At 36.7% G+C, this 15855-nt stretch overlaps 1 protein-coding gene across 11 annotated transcripts in view; it reads right to left on the bottom strand.

Annotated features, from left to right (window-relative positions):
* Positions 1–15855, bottom strand: part of Ptprk (protein tyrosine phosphatase receptor type K) — a 501415-nt gene that overhangs the window by 179330 nt on the left and 306230 nt on the right. For all 11 annotated transcript variants that reach the window (XM_076927962.1, XM_076927965.1, XM_076927961.1 and 8 more), the window contains exon 7: positions 11400–11693. In XM_076927962.1, coding sequence (XP_076784077.1) covers positions 11400–11693 — 294 coding nt within the window. The remainder of the gene's footprint in view (positions 1–11399; positions 11694–15855) is intronic.

Here is a 15855-nt window from a genome sequence, read left to right on the forward strand (position 1 = left end):
CAAGTCACCTTATGATTGGCTGTGAAAGACCACTAAATCAGAAGTCCACACTGTCACTATTATCATGCTGACTTCCCAGGAGACAGAACTCAAGATGCACCAATGATGTCATAATTCACTAAACTCTGGGTCTTATAAGAATACTTTGAACAAGTTAATTTTTTTCAAGTATCACAATGTTTATTGACAGATTAAAGTATATAAAATCAGGGCATGAACATGATAAATGAAGTAGACTTAATTTCAATACTATAATAAGGGGGGTCAATTCGAATTCTCACCATTTGTTTCAAAACCAAAAAAAAAAAACCACTTCAAGGGCATTAATGATCTCTCAAACTGAGCAGTTTTTTTGCAAGTAAACGATGTTTCTTTTTAAAGACTTGTGTACTTATTCAGGGTCAAGGATTTTTAAATCTAGCACATAAAGACCATTACTAGAGGTAGAAATACAAGCAATATACTCTTATGGCAACAGCCATCAACTACAGTTAAGAATTTTTCTGTAACCAAATGGATAATCCAATATTGCAACAACTCAAGTACTACTGACCAAAGTGCATCACTACAGTATTCACTGTTGCCATTCAGTTTTCTAACTTAAAACAGCCTATGGTAACTGGCAGCAAAGAAGGCCCTTGCAATAGACTCCCTCTGCTTGAGAACTTAGGGTGTAATTATTGCATGCTGCTAGTATTCTATCTAAACATCAAGGACACTCCTAAAGAATTTGATGGTAGACTATGATTAAGAAATCATACTACAAAAACCTTATCCAAAAGAAAAAAAGTTAAAATTTTAAACATAACCTATTCTATAACATAGTGTACTTATTTTTATATGAATCCTTAATAGTGTTTATCTATTCTATTTATAATACCTATGCAATAAGATATTAATAAGAAGAGGAGTTAACGAATAACTCAATGTCTAATTCAATGAAGTTATAGTATACAATAACACGCACAGAAGGAATAAAATAGTAACAACCTCAAGTCTGTATATTCCACTCTCTGCCCTGTTTATAAACCAGGACTATAACTGAGAGCCTAGTATCTCATTTCTCAAAAATAGACAATATTTTCTTTATAAAATTTTCCAAAAGGTTTTACTCTGATGAAATCCTGTCACTACACCTTAATTCCCCAAGCCAGAATTCACTTCCAGTTTGTCACCAAATTCTGATTGCACTTCTCAAATCTCTTCCAGCTCCACCTTCTCATTGGCATTCTTATCTCCACTGCTTCAGCTCAAGTGCTGATCTATTTTTGCTTAGACTGAAGTAGCAGCCTTCAGAGTTCCTCGGAACCTCTCACTCTAAAGCACAACTAGAGAATTATTTCTAGAAAACAGGCCATAAAAAAATTTCAGGCAATTCATTCTCATTTAAAAAGCCTGATCCTTGAATAAGTAATTAGTAATATTAATAAATGATTGCAAGGATAAATGCAGGGTATCAAACCCAAAGCAAGACAGATAGAGCAATGGTAGAGAGAGGCCTGCTGACTGCATAGTGCTTTTAGATTCTCTTCACGCTTAGACTCTTCATAACGTTAGGGAAAAGGTCTTTAATGACATCATTTCTCAGATAGTAAGGTCTTCTTGGTGCATAGATCTTCAACACAGCATTAAGAAGGCACTCTGCATTGAATATCTCTAGCAGCATGTAGAAAACATGTAATAACTTTAAACATGCTCTTTTATCTTCTCTATAGTGGGGACAAAAAGATGTGCTGGACATTGTTCCATTCTGGAATACTGCTGCTGCTAGCACAGTATTAGCTTCGCAAGGTAAAGAGTAAAGCGTTCCATAGCAACAGGAAGAAAGATTACATGTCATTGGTGTCAAGAATGTATGCAGTCAATCACTGTATGAAAACAAGAACAGCGGCTTTGGTACACATGCCTTGGATTAAAAATAATTAATACACTTAGAAGTTTCATCTACTTCATTTTTTAAGAGTCAATTCACAACCAGGGACATGGTGCCTGAGAAATGTAGAAGCAATGATGAGAAATGTAGAACAATACTCATAGATTAGCTCACAAATGCTACATGGGGCAGCTTCAGTTCCTCATTCTTACAGGGCAGACAAAAGATGAGACTTCCGTGAGACTGAGTGGGTTACCTACCCCTCGGGAGGCAGAAGAGCCAAATTCGAACAGAGTTTACTGACAACCAAACCTTAAATTTTAACCAGAACTGTCTTGACTGTCTTCTCCATAAATCTCTACCCATTTTTCAGAGATGCACCATGCACAGCTAGAGAGCTCATCTATGCAAGCATATGGGCTAATGACTCACAAGGCAAACTGTTGTTTGAAAACTGAGTAACTCATGGTGGTCCAGCACTTAGGGAACCCTGATCTACACCGAAGAGCTTAATGTTTCTGGTCAGCACATTGTAAGTACTTTCTCTTTGTTACAGGCTATGTTTCCATCATTTCTAAGGGCCTCCAAAGAAGCATCATCATCTTAGAATAGAAGGCTGTTTAGGAACTGTCTGCCACACATACAGGCGATACATAAAGATAACACAAGGGCACTGACACTCTTGCTTTCTAATCTAGTAGCTTTGTAATAATCATCAAATCGGTTGACTAAGGAGCCCAAGTGAACAAGAATAGTGATTCATAGGGAAGCTGGAGATGAAGAATTATAAAATACTTTCACTGTAACTGAATGAGAGAATGCACATGTTTGTTCATAGCGGCATTGTGATAATATTTAGGGAAAAAATAATTGAACACCGTGTGTCAACATCATTTAAGACATGGGGAGTTAAGCACATGATTTTCATTTTAGAATTCATAGTAGCAAGTTAGTCCAAACTGTCAGTGATAGAAGAAAAACTAAATAAATCTCAACACATGTATGGAGTAGAATATTAAATGGTGATGAGTGATGATGAACTGTCCAGCAGAAAGACAGGAAAGCAGATGACAGCTAAAATAAGCAGAAGCTAAAATTAAATGTATTTTATACAATTAAAGAAACTCCTACAAGCATCTCAATAGAAAAATGAACACAAACAATACTAGAACAACATTCATATAAATATGACAGTACTAAGAAAGGTTTCCAAAATGTTCTCTGCAGCCTGACAAGATTGCTAAGTGGGTAAAGGCACTTATTAGTGCCAAGCATGAGGGCAAACTTCTACAGCAAGCACCATAAATGATGGAAAGACCTGTCCAAGAAGTTATCCTCTGGCCTACACATGCACACAAGGGAAGCACAAACATCCATAGAAATAAATAAATAATTTACAAAAATTATAATAAATTATAATCTCAAGCATGGATTCAGTAAATTGAACTCAAGTGTTCCAAGTACTTTGCCACCTGAGCTATCTCCCTTACTGACCTTATTGTTTTATAGGTAAATTTTATAAGACAATGTTGCTGTGTCAACTTTTTGTACTCTATAGAACGGGGGATTTTCTGTAAGGAACCCCAAGGATACAGAGTTGGAGCTGCACTGTTACAACTTCAATTAAGCTGAATGGGGCTGATGGACTGGAAGCCAGAAGCATGCAGATGCATATAGTGCAGACTTAGCTAGCAGTGAGAGAAGGGAATGAAGCACAGGAGAATGACTCTGGAGCACAGCGTCAGCATCATTCTCTGGCAACATAGCTTTTAAAATGTTTTCTAATTCTCAAAATGAACCACCCATAAAAGAAAAGTTACTATCCTTAGAAAATAATGTATACATATACACATATATATGAGTATATATGTATACATAATGTATATGCATGTGTGTGTCTATACATGCATATATATATATATATATATATATATATATACACACATATATATATATATCTGCCAGTAAAATATAGGTTTGCATGTAAAATAGTACAAACATTATAAAATCATACTTTTAATGTTGGTGATATATCTACAAAGAAAAGAGTAAATAGATCATAGTAAGTAACAGATAAAAAATAATGTATTTGCTGATTCCTTAAAGGGGAAATTTACAGTGATATAAAAATAACAATACTAACCAGTACAGAAGTGAAGTTATTCTTTAAAATCAACCTCACTGAGATTCGGCTGAGACAATTAAAATGGACATCACCCAGTGATTTCTAGGCCATGTCATATGTAGTGACAGATGAGTTTGAGCAGACTTCGCCTGAGGTTACATGAAAAGCATGAACTTCTATTTTTTTTTTTTTTTTTTTGAAGTTCATTTTCTATTGGGTTCACAAAATATAAAGTAGCATTTAAAACTCTAGAATTATACTCACTTATTATTATCTCTTAACTGTGAATGTGCTTCTCTTTTCCCTGTGGTTTCACATACATTGGATAAAGAGCAAACACAGAATCATTAGGAACAATGATATCATCTGTCAGAACAAGGCAGGAAAGACAGGAAATAACTCCTTACGTTGGTGGTCCCATGTTTAGATTTGTAGTCTCTTAAAAAATGATGGAAATAATTTTTATCATGGAGAAAGCTGTACAGAGTGAACAAAACTCCTTAAATGGCTAACTAAATTGACACAGTTAAAAAAAAAATACCAAATAGGATTATCTTCTTACCACCCTTGCACACTCAGTGAAGGAGAGAATGAATATGTTTGAGAATGAAAGGGAAGAAATGTTGAATGTTTTTTTTTTTTTTTGCCTGAGTGTGATTTGATTTTGTTATTTTAAATCAAAGGACACATGCTATAATTCAATAAGAGATGGAACACAGAATGATAATTGAAGGCAGAAGTAGAATTAAAATAATCAAGGACAAAGCTGGACAATTGTGATGCATCAGAAGCTAGAAGCTCCCAGGCCATCATCACCCATGAACCTGCTCCCATAATTGACACTTTTTTTTTTTCATTTTCCTGTTGGCTCCACATATTTTAATTGTACATAGGCCATTTTATCAGACACGTCTGTGTAATTATCATTTAAGACACCACTAACGCATCATTTCTGGCTGTGAAAAACAAATATCACTATTTGCTTTAAAAGAAAAAAAAATATTCTATCCGCTGTCAAAAATCCTAGGACTTGAGGGAATGCTTGTGACATGTCGTGAGATTGACGCTCATTGCCACCTGTCGGCTTGATTGTAATATGCAAAACTCCATAAAAACAAATGAAGCCAATAAAAAGTACTTAATGACACCGTTAACCAACTCAACATGTGGTATGCACCGAAGATAAATAAATACAGTGCCATTTTCACGGGTTGCCAAACGCTTTTCATCAACAATGTAAGGCAGCTGAGAAAGTTTTATGCTGACAACAATCCATCTGTAGTTAGTAAAGGTAATTACATTTTTACTGACTCTGCTTAAGGAATAGTGTGCGAGCTGAGCTACTTGAGTAGCTGTACATCCAGTTCCTAATCCCACTGCAACAAAGGAAGTAAGCGGCAAACTCCGCATGGCTTCTGCCTTCATGACTGCCCATTAATTGAACCTTCATGGCAGTTACCTGGCACCCCATGTTTAAATATAGAATATATTCCTAGAAATTATGAACTCCAGAGTCACAGACATGGCAGTATTTTGATGACTAAAATTACAGAGTGGATTTTTGTCAGCCCTTTTAGTACTTTCATCACTATGACAGATCCACTGAGGACAGTAAAAGGAGCAACTGAACCGTCCTCGTGGTGACTCTGGCTGGGGCTGGTGACATGCATCATATTACAGGTAAGGAATCGGAATAAGCTACGTGTCTTTGCAAAGCAAACACCGCTGAGAACATCTCTGTTTAGAAAAGTTGCCAATGCCTGACGAAAACTTATTTTCTAATGAGAAGTTGCCCTGTATTTCTGACAGGTCCTTTCTTCCCCCCTCACTTCCTCCCTCCCTTTCTTCTTTCCTTCCTCCCTCCTTCCCTCCTTCCCTCCCACCCTTCCTTCTTTCCTCCCTCCTTTCCTCCCTTCCTCCCTTCCTCCCTTCCTCCCTTCCTTCCTTCCTTCCTTCCTTCCTTCCTTCCTTCCTTCCTTCCTTCCTTCCTTCTTCCTTCCTTCCTTCCGTTACTCCTTTCTTATTGCTGGGAAATGAACCCAGTGACTCAAATGTTAGATATGCCTGCATCACCGAGTGAAACTCCCAGACCCAGCATTTTTTATTTTCACAGAAAATTTATGCTTTTTTAAATATAGTTATAATATATAGATTGTTAAGTGTACGATGCTGTCATAGTGGGTATAACTCAGGATGGCAATGGTAGAACTGGGCTTAAATTCAACTGTATGAGAAAAATGTACTGCCAAAGTCATGGCAGCCTTTGCACTATTTTCTTCTTTAAAACAGTATGTTTAACAGTTGAAACATCTCTGCAGCTCCATCTTTAATTTTCTTGACCTCAACAACAGAATCATTTTTTTTATTAAATTTATCTCAAAAAATGATCTTTGATAACACAAATATCATGTGTAAGTTAAAATGTTATTTAAAAAGTGAAAAGAACACACTGATATAAGCCTTTTATTTTAACTGAAGAAATAGCCTTCTTAAGACTATTAAACTGAATCAATTTTTACAACCCAATTTTATTTCGTTCCAAACTCGAGCCCGAGTATTAGTGGGAACTAGTCTTTAAGACAGATAACTATCTTAAACCAGAGTAAAATTCGGTGTTTCTCTGTGGATGAAGCTGTACCTAAAGGGCCAAAATTTAATTCCACAAATCAAGAAATCTGGAAAATACCCATCTAGAAGAAAAGAAAATACCCTTTTTTTATACTCTTGATTTGGGGCATAAGAAATGCATGTACAGTAGATGTTCCTTTTTAAAAAAGAATACCATCCCCCTCCACCACACACACACACACACACACACACACACACACACACACACACACACAGAGTTTTACTTGTCGTTTCAAAACTGCCAAGGGCATTGAACTTCAATATAAGAGTACTGAGTAACATCCCCAAATGTGTAAATATATTACATTGTGGGCACTCTGACCGACTGACCTGGCCTATGAAAGAGATGCAGCAAAAAGGCCAGTTAATCATTAAGCCATTCCCCGACGGCTTATCCAGAAGCAGAAGGCAATTTAAAGAAACAAATTCAATGTACAACTGAGAAAGCATGCAAGGTAGACTGTTCCCGAGGATGGCACGTTTTCTTTCCATCTAATGAGAAGGAGAAAGTGTATTTTTGCTCTGCTTATAGACTAGATGGTACACCCAGTGGAAAAAAGACACACAACAAAACAAAAAGCAAAACAACAAAAAAACAAGCAGACATTCTCAAATTGCTCCATAGAGTGTCTGAATTGCTTACCACTTAAGGCAACTTTGCATTTAAGCCCGCTTTTCAAAATGTATAAAATGCCTGAAGAAACATTATATGAACACTGATGTGAGTCGGGCTGCAGACTAAGTGAAATAAACACTTGCCTCAGGTTAATGGAGAAGTGTGAAATGTGCTTAAGTGGCTTCAGCCACGACCATCCATAATTACCACATCTCCCAACTTGAGAGACCCTGAAGCAGGAGACTGCATTTGAATGTGCCTCCAAGGGTTAAAAAAAAAAAAAAAAAGTGCTTAACCAACGAGGCAGGGTATTTTCAGAAAATGGTAAACTATTATGTTTTTTTCCATTTTTCTTCTGTTGTTGTATGTTGAATGTTCTGCAAAAATCTTCTTTGCTTCCACTCCAAGTGAAACAGGGAACATTAAGCTGTGCGGTTTCAGGGACTAAGTTAGCCACACACCCACTCCGGGTTGTATCGACCACAGATTGTGTTTATTCATCTTCCTTGACTAGGACTGGTAAGAATATATCACATGACGGCTAACTTTATGTGCTGACTCTAAAAAAGTATTCATCAGTACTTAGCCATAAGGCATAATTTTCCTTAAAAAATGTAAAGCTATAAACAATGTTCATGGCAAAACTTTTCACTTTACTGGTAGATGTCTTCCAACTGACTTTTATTACCATCTGACATAAAACATCAAACACTTTAAAATGCATTAAAGAGGAACACGAGAAAAAGCATACAGTAATTAATTTACTGGTAATATACAAGGTATAATATAGCAAAATAAAACGAGAAACTCTGAGTGTCAGAAGGTATTATTCCTTTGAAATTACAGAAGAATTATGTGAATGAGGTATCATATTTACACAAAGAGACAGAAAGAAATGGAGAACAAGAAAAAAGACAGAGGGGTAGAGTGGGGGAGTAATTCACTAGGAAAAACTTATACTTTTAAAGTTTTGGGTGACTTAACATATTTAACACATAGTGTATAGAAATGGCTATTTGAAAATAATAACTATTCAATGTCTTTCCTGTTTAAAAAGGTTTGAAGATTTAGAGCCCAATTCTATGTAAATTCCATTATTCATGGCAAGTACAGTTTGATAGCAGGAGGTGGGAACTTTCATCTTGATATCTCAAAGGGATCTTTCCTGTACATCATTTCTAAACCTTTGACATTTCTGCTAAAAACCAGCCACTAGCGTGACTTGTGCGGACCACATGGCAGTTTGTGGTTTCATGGTCTCTGGTTGAGGCCAAAGGTCTAATAACCTGAGATGCTCTGATTTAGAGAAAAGGGAACGGATCTTGAGGCAAGGTGTGTAAAATGCATCAGGATTTAAACTAATACTGACTTTAGTCTTAGATTTATGATTTTTTTAAATTATATTTTAATTTTCTTATTCAGAGAATGGTTGGAGATTACCACATGAGCTTTCTCTCCTTTTCAAATACTAGAACTTAATACTAACCTTAATATTGGCTCTGATCGGTGGTGGCCTTGTCTTCTCTCACATCTGATAAACACTTGGGAAAAATATCTAGTCTATACTGCTTTGTCCCTAAAATTCTAAGTCAGAGTAACTTTGGGAAGATACTAACTACAATAAACATTGCTAAAGATTTATCAAGGGTGAAAAATGATCTGGAATTCCATATTTCTCAAAGTAAAAGGACAACTGAGTAACATGATACCATTCAAATTCATGATAAGCATACAAATTAAATGTTACTTTAATAAGGAATAAACTTTAAAGGCCCATATAATTTCTAATCATCAGGATTTTTCTAAGTCAGAAGCAGCTCTGACCAGGAGATATTCTTCCTCTACTTTCTTCTCCAAATGGGACAGTTCTTACAGTCATCTCCAGTTATAATTTCTCTTCTGTTACTTCAATACACTCTGAACCCACACATCAATAGGGAACAGAAATCAATGTTCATTAATTAACGTGGTGTCTTCACCTACTTAATACAGCAAAATGGCCCTGAGAAATTTACTTGTAATCTTTAAAACTCACTCAGCAACAATGACTCTCAAGCATCTTTGTGGTTACACAGCTACATAAAATTCCTCAAGCTGCTGGTCATTCTTAATGGTCTACTCTGATGAGAATGAAAACAGGAAGAACTCACGATGAGATTTAAGAGGAAGTAGAGACAAATCCAAGAAGAAAAGCACTGGAGAAGCTGATTGTTATCAACTGTTGTCATTTTTAAAAATTGCATATTAAAGGAGTAATTCTTGTAGAAAAATATGTAGTTTTTGTTTTGTTTTTCCAGATAGGGTTTCTCTGTGTAGCCCTGGCCGTCCTGGAACTCACTCTGTAGACCAGGCTGGCCTCGAACTCAGAAATCCACCTGTCTCTGCCTCCCAAGTGCTGGGATTAAAGGCGTGCGTCACCACTGCCCAGTTTTTTGGGGGTTTTTTTTGTTTTTTGTTTTTTGGTTTTTTTTATTTTGTTTTTTGTAAAAAGGACTCAGTCGTTATGAGGGCAGCACAGAATATTAATTCCAGAGAAGAGACTAAGTATTTCAATCCCTTCACCTTTTCACTTTGCAGTGACTTCTCTGACTAGGTAGCGAGTTCAGCTCGCCTTCTCTGCAGAAAGTTGCTTTAGTATCCAAACCGTTCCTCAGGAAACTCTAAAGAAGAGGTCACAGTTCCACAGAATATTTAAAAGCAAAGTGAGAAATTAAAGCTGAGCCTTGACACAAGGGGAACGAGAGTCAAAACTTCTCCAAGGCTCAACTGCCAGATGCCAACCAACACATTAGGGGACCCTCTACTTCCTAGCTGCCAAACCAGTGAATCAACAGCTAAATGTCCCATAAGTTTAAAGTACATGACACAGCTATTAAAAATTTACATAAACTTAATTGCAGTAAAAATATGTATCAACTACAATGTGCTACATTAGAATTCTTGGGGAATAGGCCAATGAAATTATAAATAATAAGATATTCAAGATGTACTCAGGTTGTGTGTGTGTGTGTTTTCACCTAATGCTTCATGGATACGAAAATGTCCCTTTGAACTAAAACTTACTGTTTTGAGAATAAGGATTAAAGTAAAAATGTGCTCAAATAATAGGAGATCAAATGTTTTAGCTTTTGCATAACTAGTAATTTCTCTAATATGGTACAGCAAAGGCCATTTTACGTTGTAATTTTCTTATGGATCTATAAGTATACTGATATTTTCAGCACCCATTTCCAAGCACAGACAGATCAATGACAGGAAGGAAACTTTGTGCTTTCACTAGGAGGTGTCAAGCTGATGAGGGTTTCCTGAACAGGGTGGCTATTATTGTGTGCAGGCATTTTTTTGCTTGTTTCTCTTTCTCATTGTGTGTCTACATCTGGAGACTGGAGACTGACACAGTGTATTTTTCTTTGGTGTTTCCACTCAGTTCTTTAAAGCAGTCTCTCTCCAAGCCATGAACTCACAGACTGCCCAGAGCCAGTGAGCTCTAGGGACTGGCCTGTCTTTGCAGCCCAGGGGAGGAAGGAGTAAGAGATCTGCACAAATACATTCAGCTTTTCTGTGGGTGATGGAGAGCTCACCTGCTCACCTGTGCAGTTTCTGTGGGTGATGGAGAGCTCACCTGCTTTGACTTTGTGTGCCAGGCACTGTACCAAAAAGATTCTCTAGTCTTAGAATCAATTTACTTTTCTATATTATATGACTGTTCCACTGCAGATAAAATTATTCAGGAAAATGATTTCTATGTGGTAAAAAGGTTTACAGTATTAATGTGAACGGAAATGCTTTACAGCTAACAGAGATATATAGCTACTAGAGAGAGATATTATACAGAAAGCCAGAAAACTCATCAAAGTTAGTGTACAACACAAGACTCTAGCTTTATCAAACAGTAGAAGAGTTTCAAAGACACTCTCAAACTGCTCTTAAATCAAGCCTATTATTATATAAACAAGGTTATGAATAACTAAAGTCAGGAAAACTTTTATACACTGCACATGTATAAAACTGTCAAATAACAAATTCAACAAAAAAATTTTTTTTTAAATTGTATTTCTAAATCATACACCAAATAATCAAAATGTTGAGTACCGTGTGTGTGTTAATTACTATTGGAAGATTCCTAGACAAAGGACAGGTCAGATTTCCAGGCTTACCTGCACACTTCGTTCTGGTGATCAGTGGTGGTCCTGGGAGCCCAGTTCCCCCTTCACCAGGTCGGGTAAGCAGGACGCGAATCTCATACTCTGTATCTGGATCTAAATGCCATAACTTGTATGTTGGAGCATTGACTGCATGGGTTTCTGTCCAAGATCCTGACGTCATTCGATACTCAACTTCCTTCAGGATGATGGGGCCATCACCAATAATAGAGTTGGCATTTAGTTGGATCAACAAGTAAGTAGGCCCAACCCCAAGCAGCTGGGGAGGTGCAATGGGTCTAGGCGGTTCTAGAAGAGACAAATGTATGCTCTAATTAGGTAAATGTCTTATAACAGAGATATAATAACAGTAACTACATATTATAAGTAAATATGTTATATATAATATTCATATGCAACCAAAAGACAGTGATAATTTAGGAGCACATGGTAAATGTTAAATAGGTGACCAGAGTCAGGGTTGGTTGGCACATGCTTGCAGTCCCAACAGATAGGGTGGTGCCGAGGCTGCATCAAAGACTGCTAAAACCGTGAGGTCAACAAGGTGAGTTCTAAACCAGGCTGGGCTAAATTGTGAGTCTGGCCCCGAACAAAAGGCACAAAAGAAGAAAAGGAGGGAAGGAAAGGAAGGGGGAAAAGGAGAGGGAAGGGGAGGAGAGAAAATATAAACTAGAAAGTAATGATGTAGCAACTGTAATTTAAAGACCCATTGGTTTTATGAAGGCTTTTGGTCAATTTAGCAAAAGTTTTCTCTTCTTACAAGCATGTACTTCCAGGAGAGAAAGTTCCAAATGCACGGCGGTGAACAGGGACATAAAGAAAAGCACTGGAGAGGAGCAGATTTCATCAAACACAGAGGGAGGTGAGATCAGACATTTTCTTCTCTTTATTTGTTTTTGCCTCTGCTCTTGTTTTGCTTCTTGCAACACCAAAGTTCCAGCAGATGAGCTAATGAGGAGGCACCAGAAAGATAGAAGAGAAGCTGGGGCCACGACCCCACCTCCCAGAGTAGGGAATTGAAATTTACACTCAGAAGAAATGCCCAATCATTCTATATCACTGGCCCCCAGAGTGGCATGCAATAGGCCATATATCACGTATTAAGCTCAAATGTCAAAGGGACATTGCAATTTAATTTTGGGTGGCTTAAGATATTTTGCTTGACAGAAACTTTGGAAAATATTATTTCAACATGTGAACTTATGAAATGATGAATAATGTATTAGGGCAGGTTTTTCCCTTAACAGTAATACCAGTGAAAGACTGAGCTGTCTCTAGAGGACTCCACACAGGGTTCTGTGTGCACAGCCTGTCCAATAGACTACAGGGCATAGGGGTCCCATTAATAGACTGTCATCGGCTGGTATTTCTTCTTCAACTTCTAGACCATACTTCTCAGGGACTTGAAAGGGTTTAAAAGAAAGTATTAATCTTAAGAAGGTGATAATTGTCCCAAAATTGATTTAAGAATTAATGCTGAAAAATCACAGGAAATCACATACAGGAAAACTATTAACATAACCACATAGGGCTCCGGGTTGGCCTGGATTGAAAAGGACTGCACAAACAGAATTTTTTGAACTACTAATAGCAATATAGTACATGGAAAAAAAAAAGAGAGAGAGGAAAAGAACTGCACAAAGAGGGTCTCATCAGCTCGAGCAAGTTTACACTAATTTTCAGATATGGCCTAACATTGAGTTTTATTTATAATTTTTAAAAGGTTACTAGCTTAAAATTCTTTCCAATCACAAATGACCACAATATAGAGACAAGGTTATCTGGCTAGAATCTCTAAACAGACTACAATTTCTTTTGAGACTACAACTTCAAAGGTTATAGGACTAAAATTCGCAGGACATGCTTACTAACTACTACTGACAAGGTTCTGTATGTTGGGTATTTATATAACGTGGAGAAGACATATTTATACTTATTTTTTGAATTTTGATAGAACTTTATATATATATACATATATACATGTATATATGTATACATTAATACACACACATATATGTATATAAATACACACACATATATATGAAATAGTTTGCAAAAGTAATAAATAATAGAGATGATGAACTTTTCCCTATTGAAAATAAATATGAAAATGAGTGGTCTCTTCTTGAATGAATCCACTAAGGAAATAGCTTTCAGACTGGCTGCCAAAGACTAAGGTAAGCTGTAATTTACCATACTTATGCATGAAAAAGAAACCTAATTACCATGTGTTATATGTGCTGTAGGCATTTAGTGCTATTTCTACAGAAAGTCGGTCCTAATGCCTACTCTATAACCTTTACCCATACAAATTTCTTTGAATGATTTGGAGAAGTATTTACCAGTAAGGAGGAATGTTCTGGCCTAGCTAGACGGTGGTCTGCGTCACAAGTGAATTCAATAAAGCCCGTCTTCAAAGGGAACACTTGAGTCAATCCAACATTGTAGAGTGTTCATCCATCAGACAAAGGAGGACAGAGGAAGACTTTCCAAGCCAAGAAATTGCAATTTCCCACTCAAAAGCTTACAAAGTAAATGGCAAGAGCATGAATTCTCTACATGGTAAGTTGACATGGATCAAAAAGAATGTCCTAGAATATGTAGTGTCTCCAACCATTGTAGTTTCTAGAAAAGGGGGGCTGTTTCCACATGTGCAGTGTTTGTCTGCATTCCAGATAGCTCATCCAGTGACTACTTTCAGTTATGCTAGGAAACAATGTTAATTCACAGCTCACTGGGGCTCTACCCCAAAGCAGCAAGGCCTCCGTCATTTTAAGGCTCACCAATGACCTGATATACAGCATGATAAATGAAGAGAAAAATCAAAACAAAAAACAAAAACATGGTAAGTGAATTATAATCCTCCTTGAACTATATGTACAGATATTGTAAAAACTGACCTTATGTGTGTGTATCCAATGCTAGATGTCACCATCAGAAGTCTTTCCACATTTGCCGTAAAAAAAAACAATCAAGAGTAGAGAAGATGGAAAGAGGAGGAAGGATGTGGAAGAAGGGGACAACGTGAGCATAAGCCAGTAATAGGAACAATCACAGGCCTTTGTCATTTCTGTTTTATTCAGTGACATAGAAAGTAAAGTCTGGAGCCCGGAGGCCAACTTTCAAAAAGACAGAAGCCACCACAGCAATGGGAGGGGAAATGTGAATGTGATATTTAACGTTGCACAGTCTTTTCACACGTAAGCTATCACAAGAGTCACTAAGAAAGTACATTTTTAAAATACACCAGCTGGTTCTCTGTATGTTGCTATTTGCTATATTTTGATTGTCTGTTTATATGTTTGACTGAACAAAACCATTTAATCCGAGATTGAATATTGGATCTAATACTATGCATAAGTAATGACATGTATAAATGAAAAAAAAATAACTTTGAAGCCTTGTCCGCCTTGGCCTGTAGAACAGCAGCGACACCCCCATCAGTTTTACTTTGCTTCCTCTGGTCAGGCAAAACTGGAACCCTCAATAATCACAGCAATAGCACAAGGTTGGAACTGCCACAAAATGCGAAGCAGCTGAGAAGCAGACACACTGCTTAACAGCATGGTTACGAGTGAAATTCACATTAAGGAGAGTAATATACCACTAAATATTAAAGTTTTGATGTTGACGGTAAAAAGAGATCTTATATTAGCATATATATTTTGTTTTTAGACCCCCAGAGAACAAGGAGATTTATTTATAAAATCTCTATTCATTTCAATAAATTATGCATGAATTTTAATCAGTTAGCAAATGAACAAGTAATTGTTTTGGAGCAATGCTAATATTCTTCATAACTTAATATGCTACTAGACCCAGAGGTATGGTGCAAATAAATCCCAAATGTACACTAGGTATCAAGTGAAGCATGCAACCATCAAAATACAAGATAAACTTTGCCAACGTTCCCAATTAACTTTCCATTAATGACTTCCATTTGTTATTCTGGATCCAAAATATGATGAGGAAATCCCAATTATATATTCAGCATGCTTTACTTATGCTTTACTTGTTTAATATCTAAAATAATGTTTAAATGTCTCGAAAACTAGCAAGCCACGACGAAAGGATATTCTCTCACTCGATCATTCCCATTATAATAGTTCTTTAAAGATATATGCCAGTTATCAAAATTCAGTCAATCAATAAAAATGCAAACTTGGAAACAGAAGCCAGAAAGCCAGAAAATGTCAGCAACAGAGTAAATGTCAAGGCAAAAGACACAGCCATGTCCATCGTTTAAACGAGATAAATTAAGTTCCTTTCAATCCTATCTGTTCCCCCATTGATTTATCTCTTTGTCAGGGATATTAGCAGTCCCACTATAAAATTTGGTGCTATGATATGTTGGTGTCTTCTGACTCCTGTGGAAAACTACCACAAACTCAATGTATTTAATGATGTTACATCTGCTAACAGTGCTTGAAATGAAAAAAAAAAAACTAAA

The sequence above is a fragment of the Arvicanthis niloticus genome, chromosome 30 (assembly GCF_011762505.2).
Source record: "Arvicanthis niloticus isolate mArvNil1 chromosome 30, mArvNil1.pat.X, whole genome shotgun sequence".
Lineage (NCBI taxonomy): Eukaryota > Metazoa > Chordata > Mammalia > Rodentia > Muridae > Arvicanthis > Arvicanthis niloticus.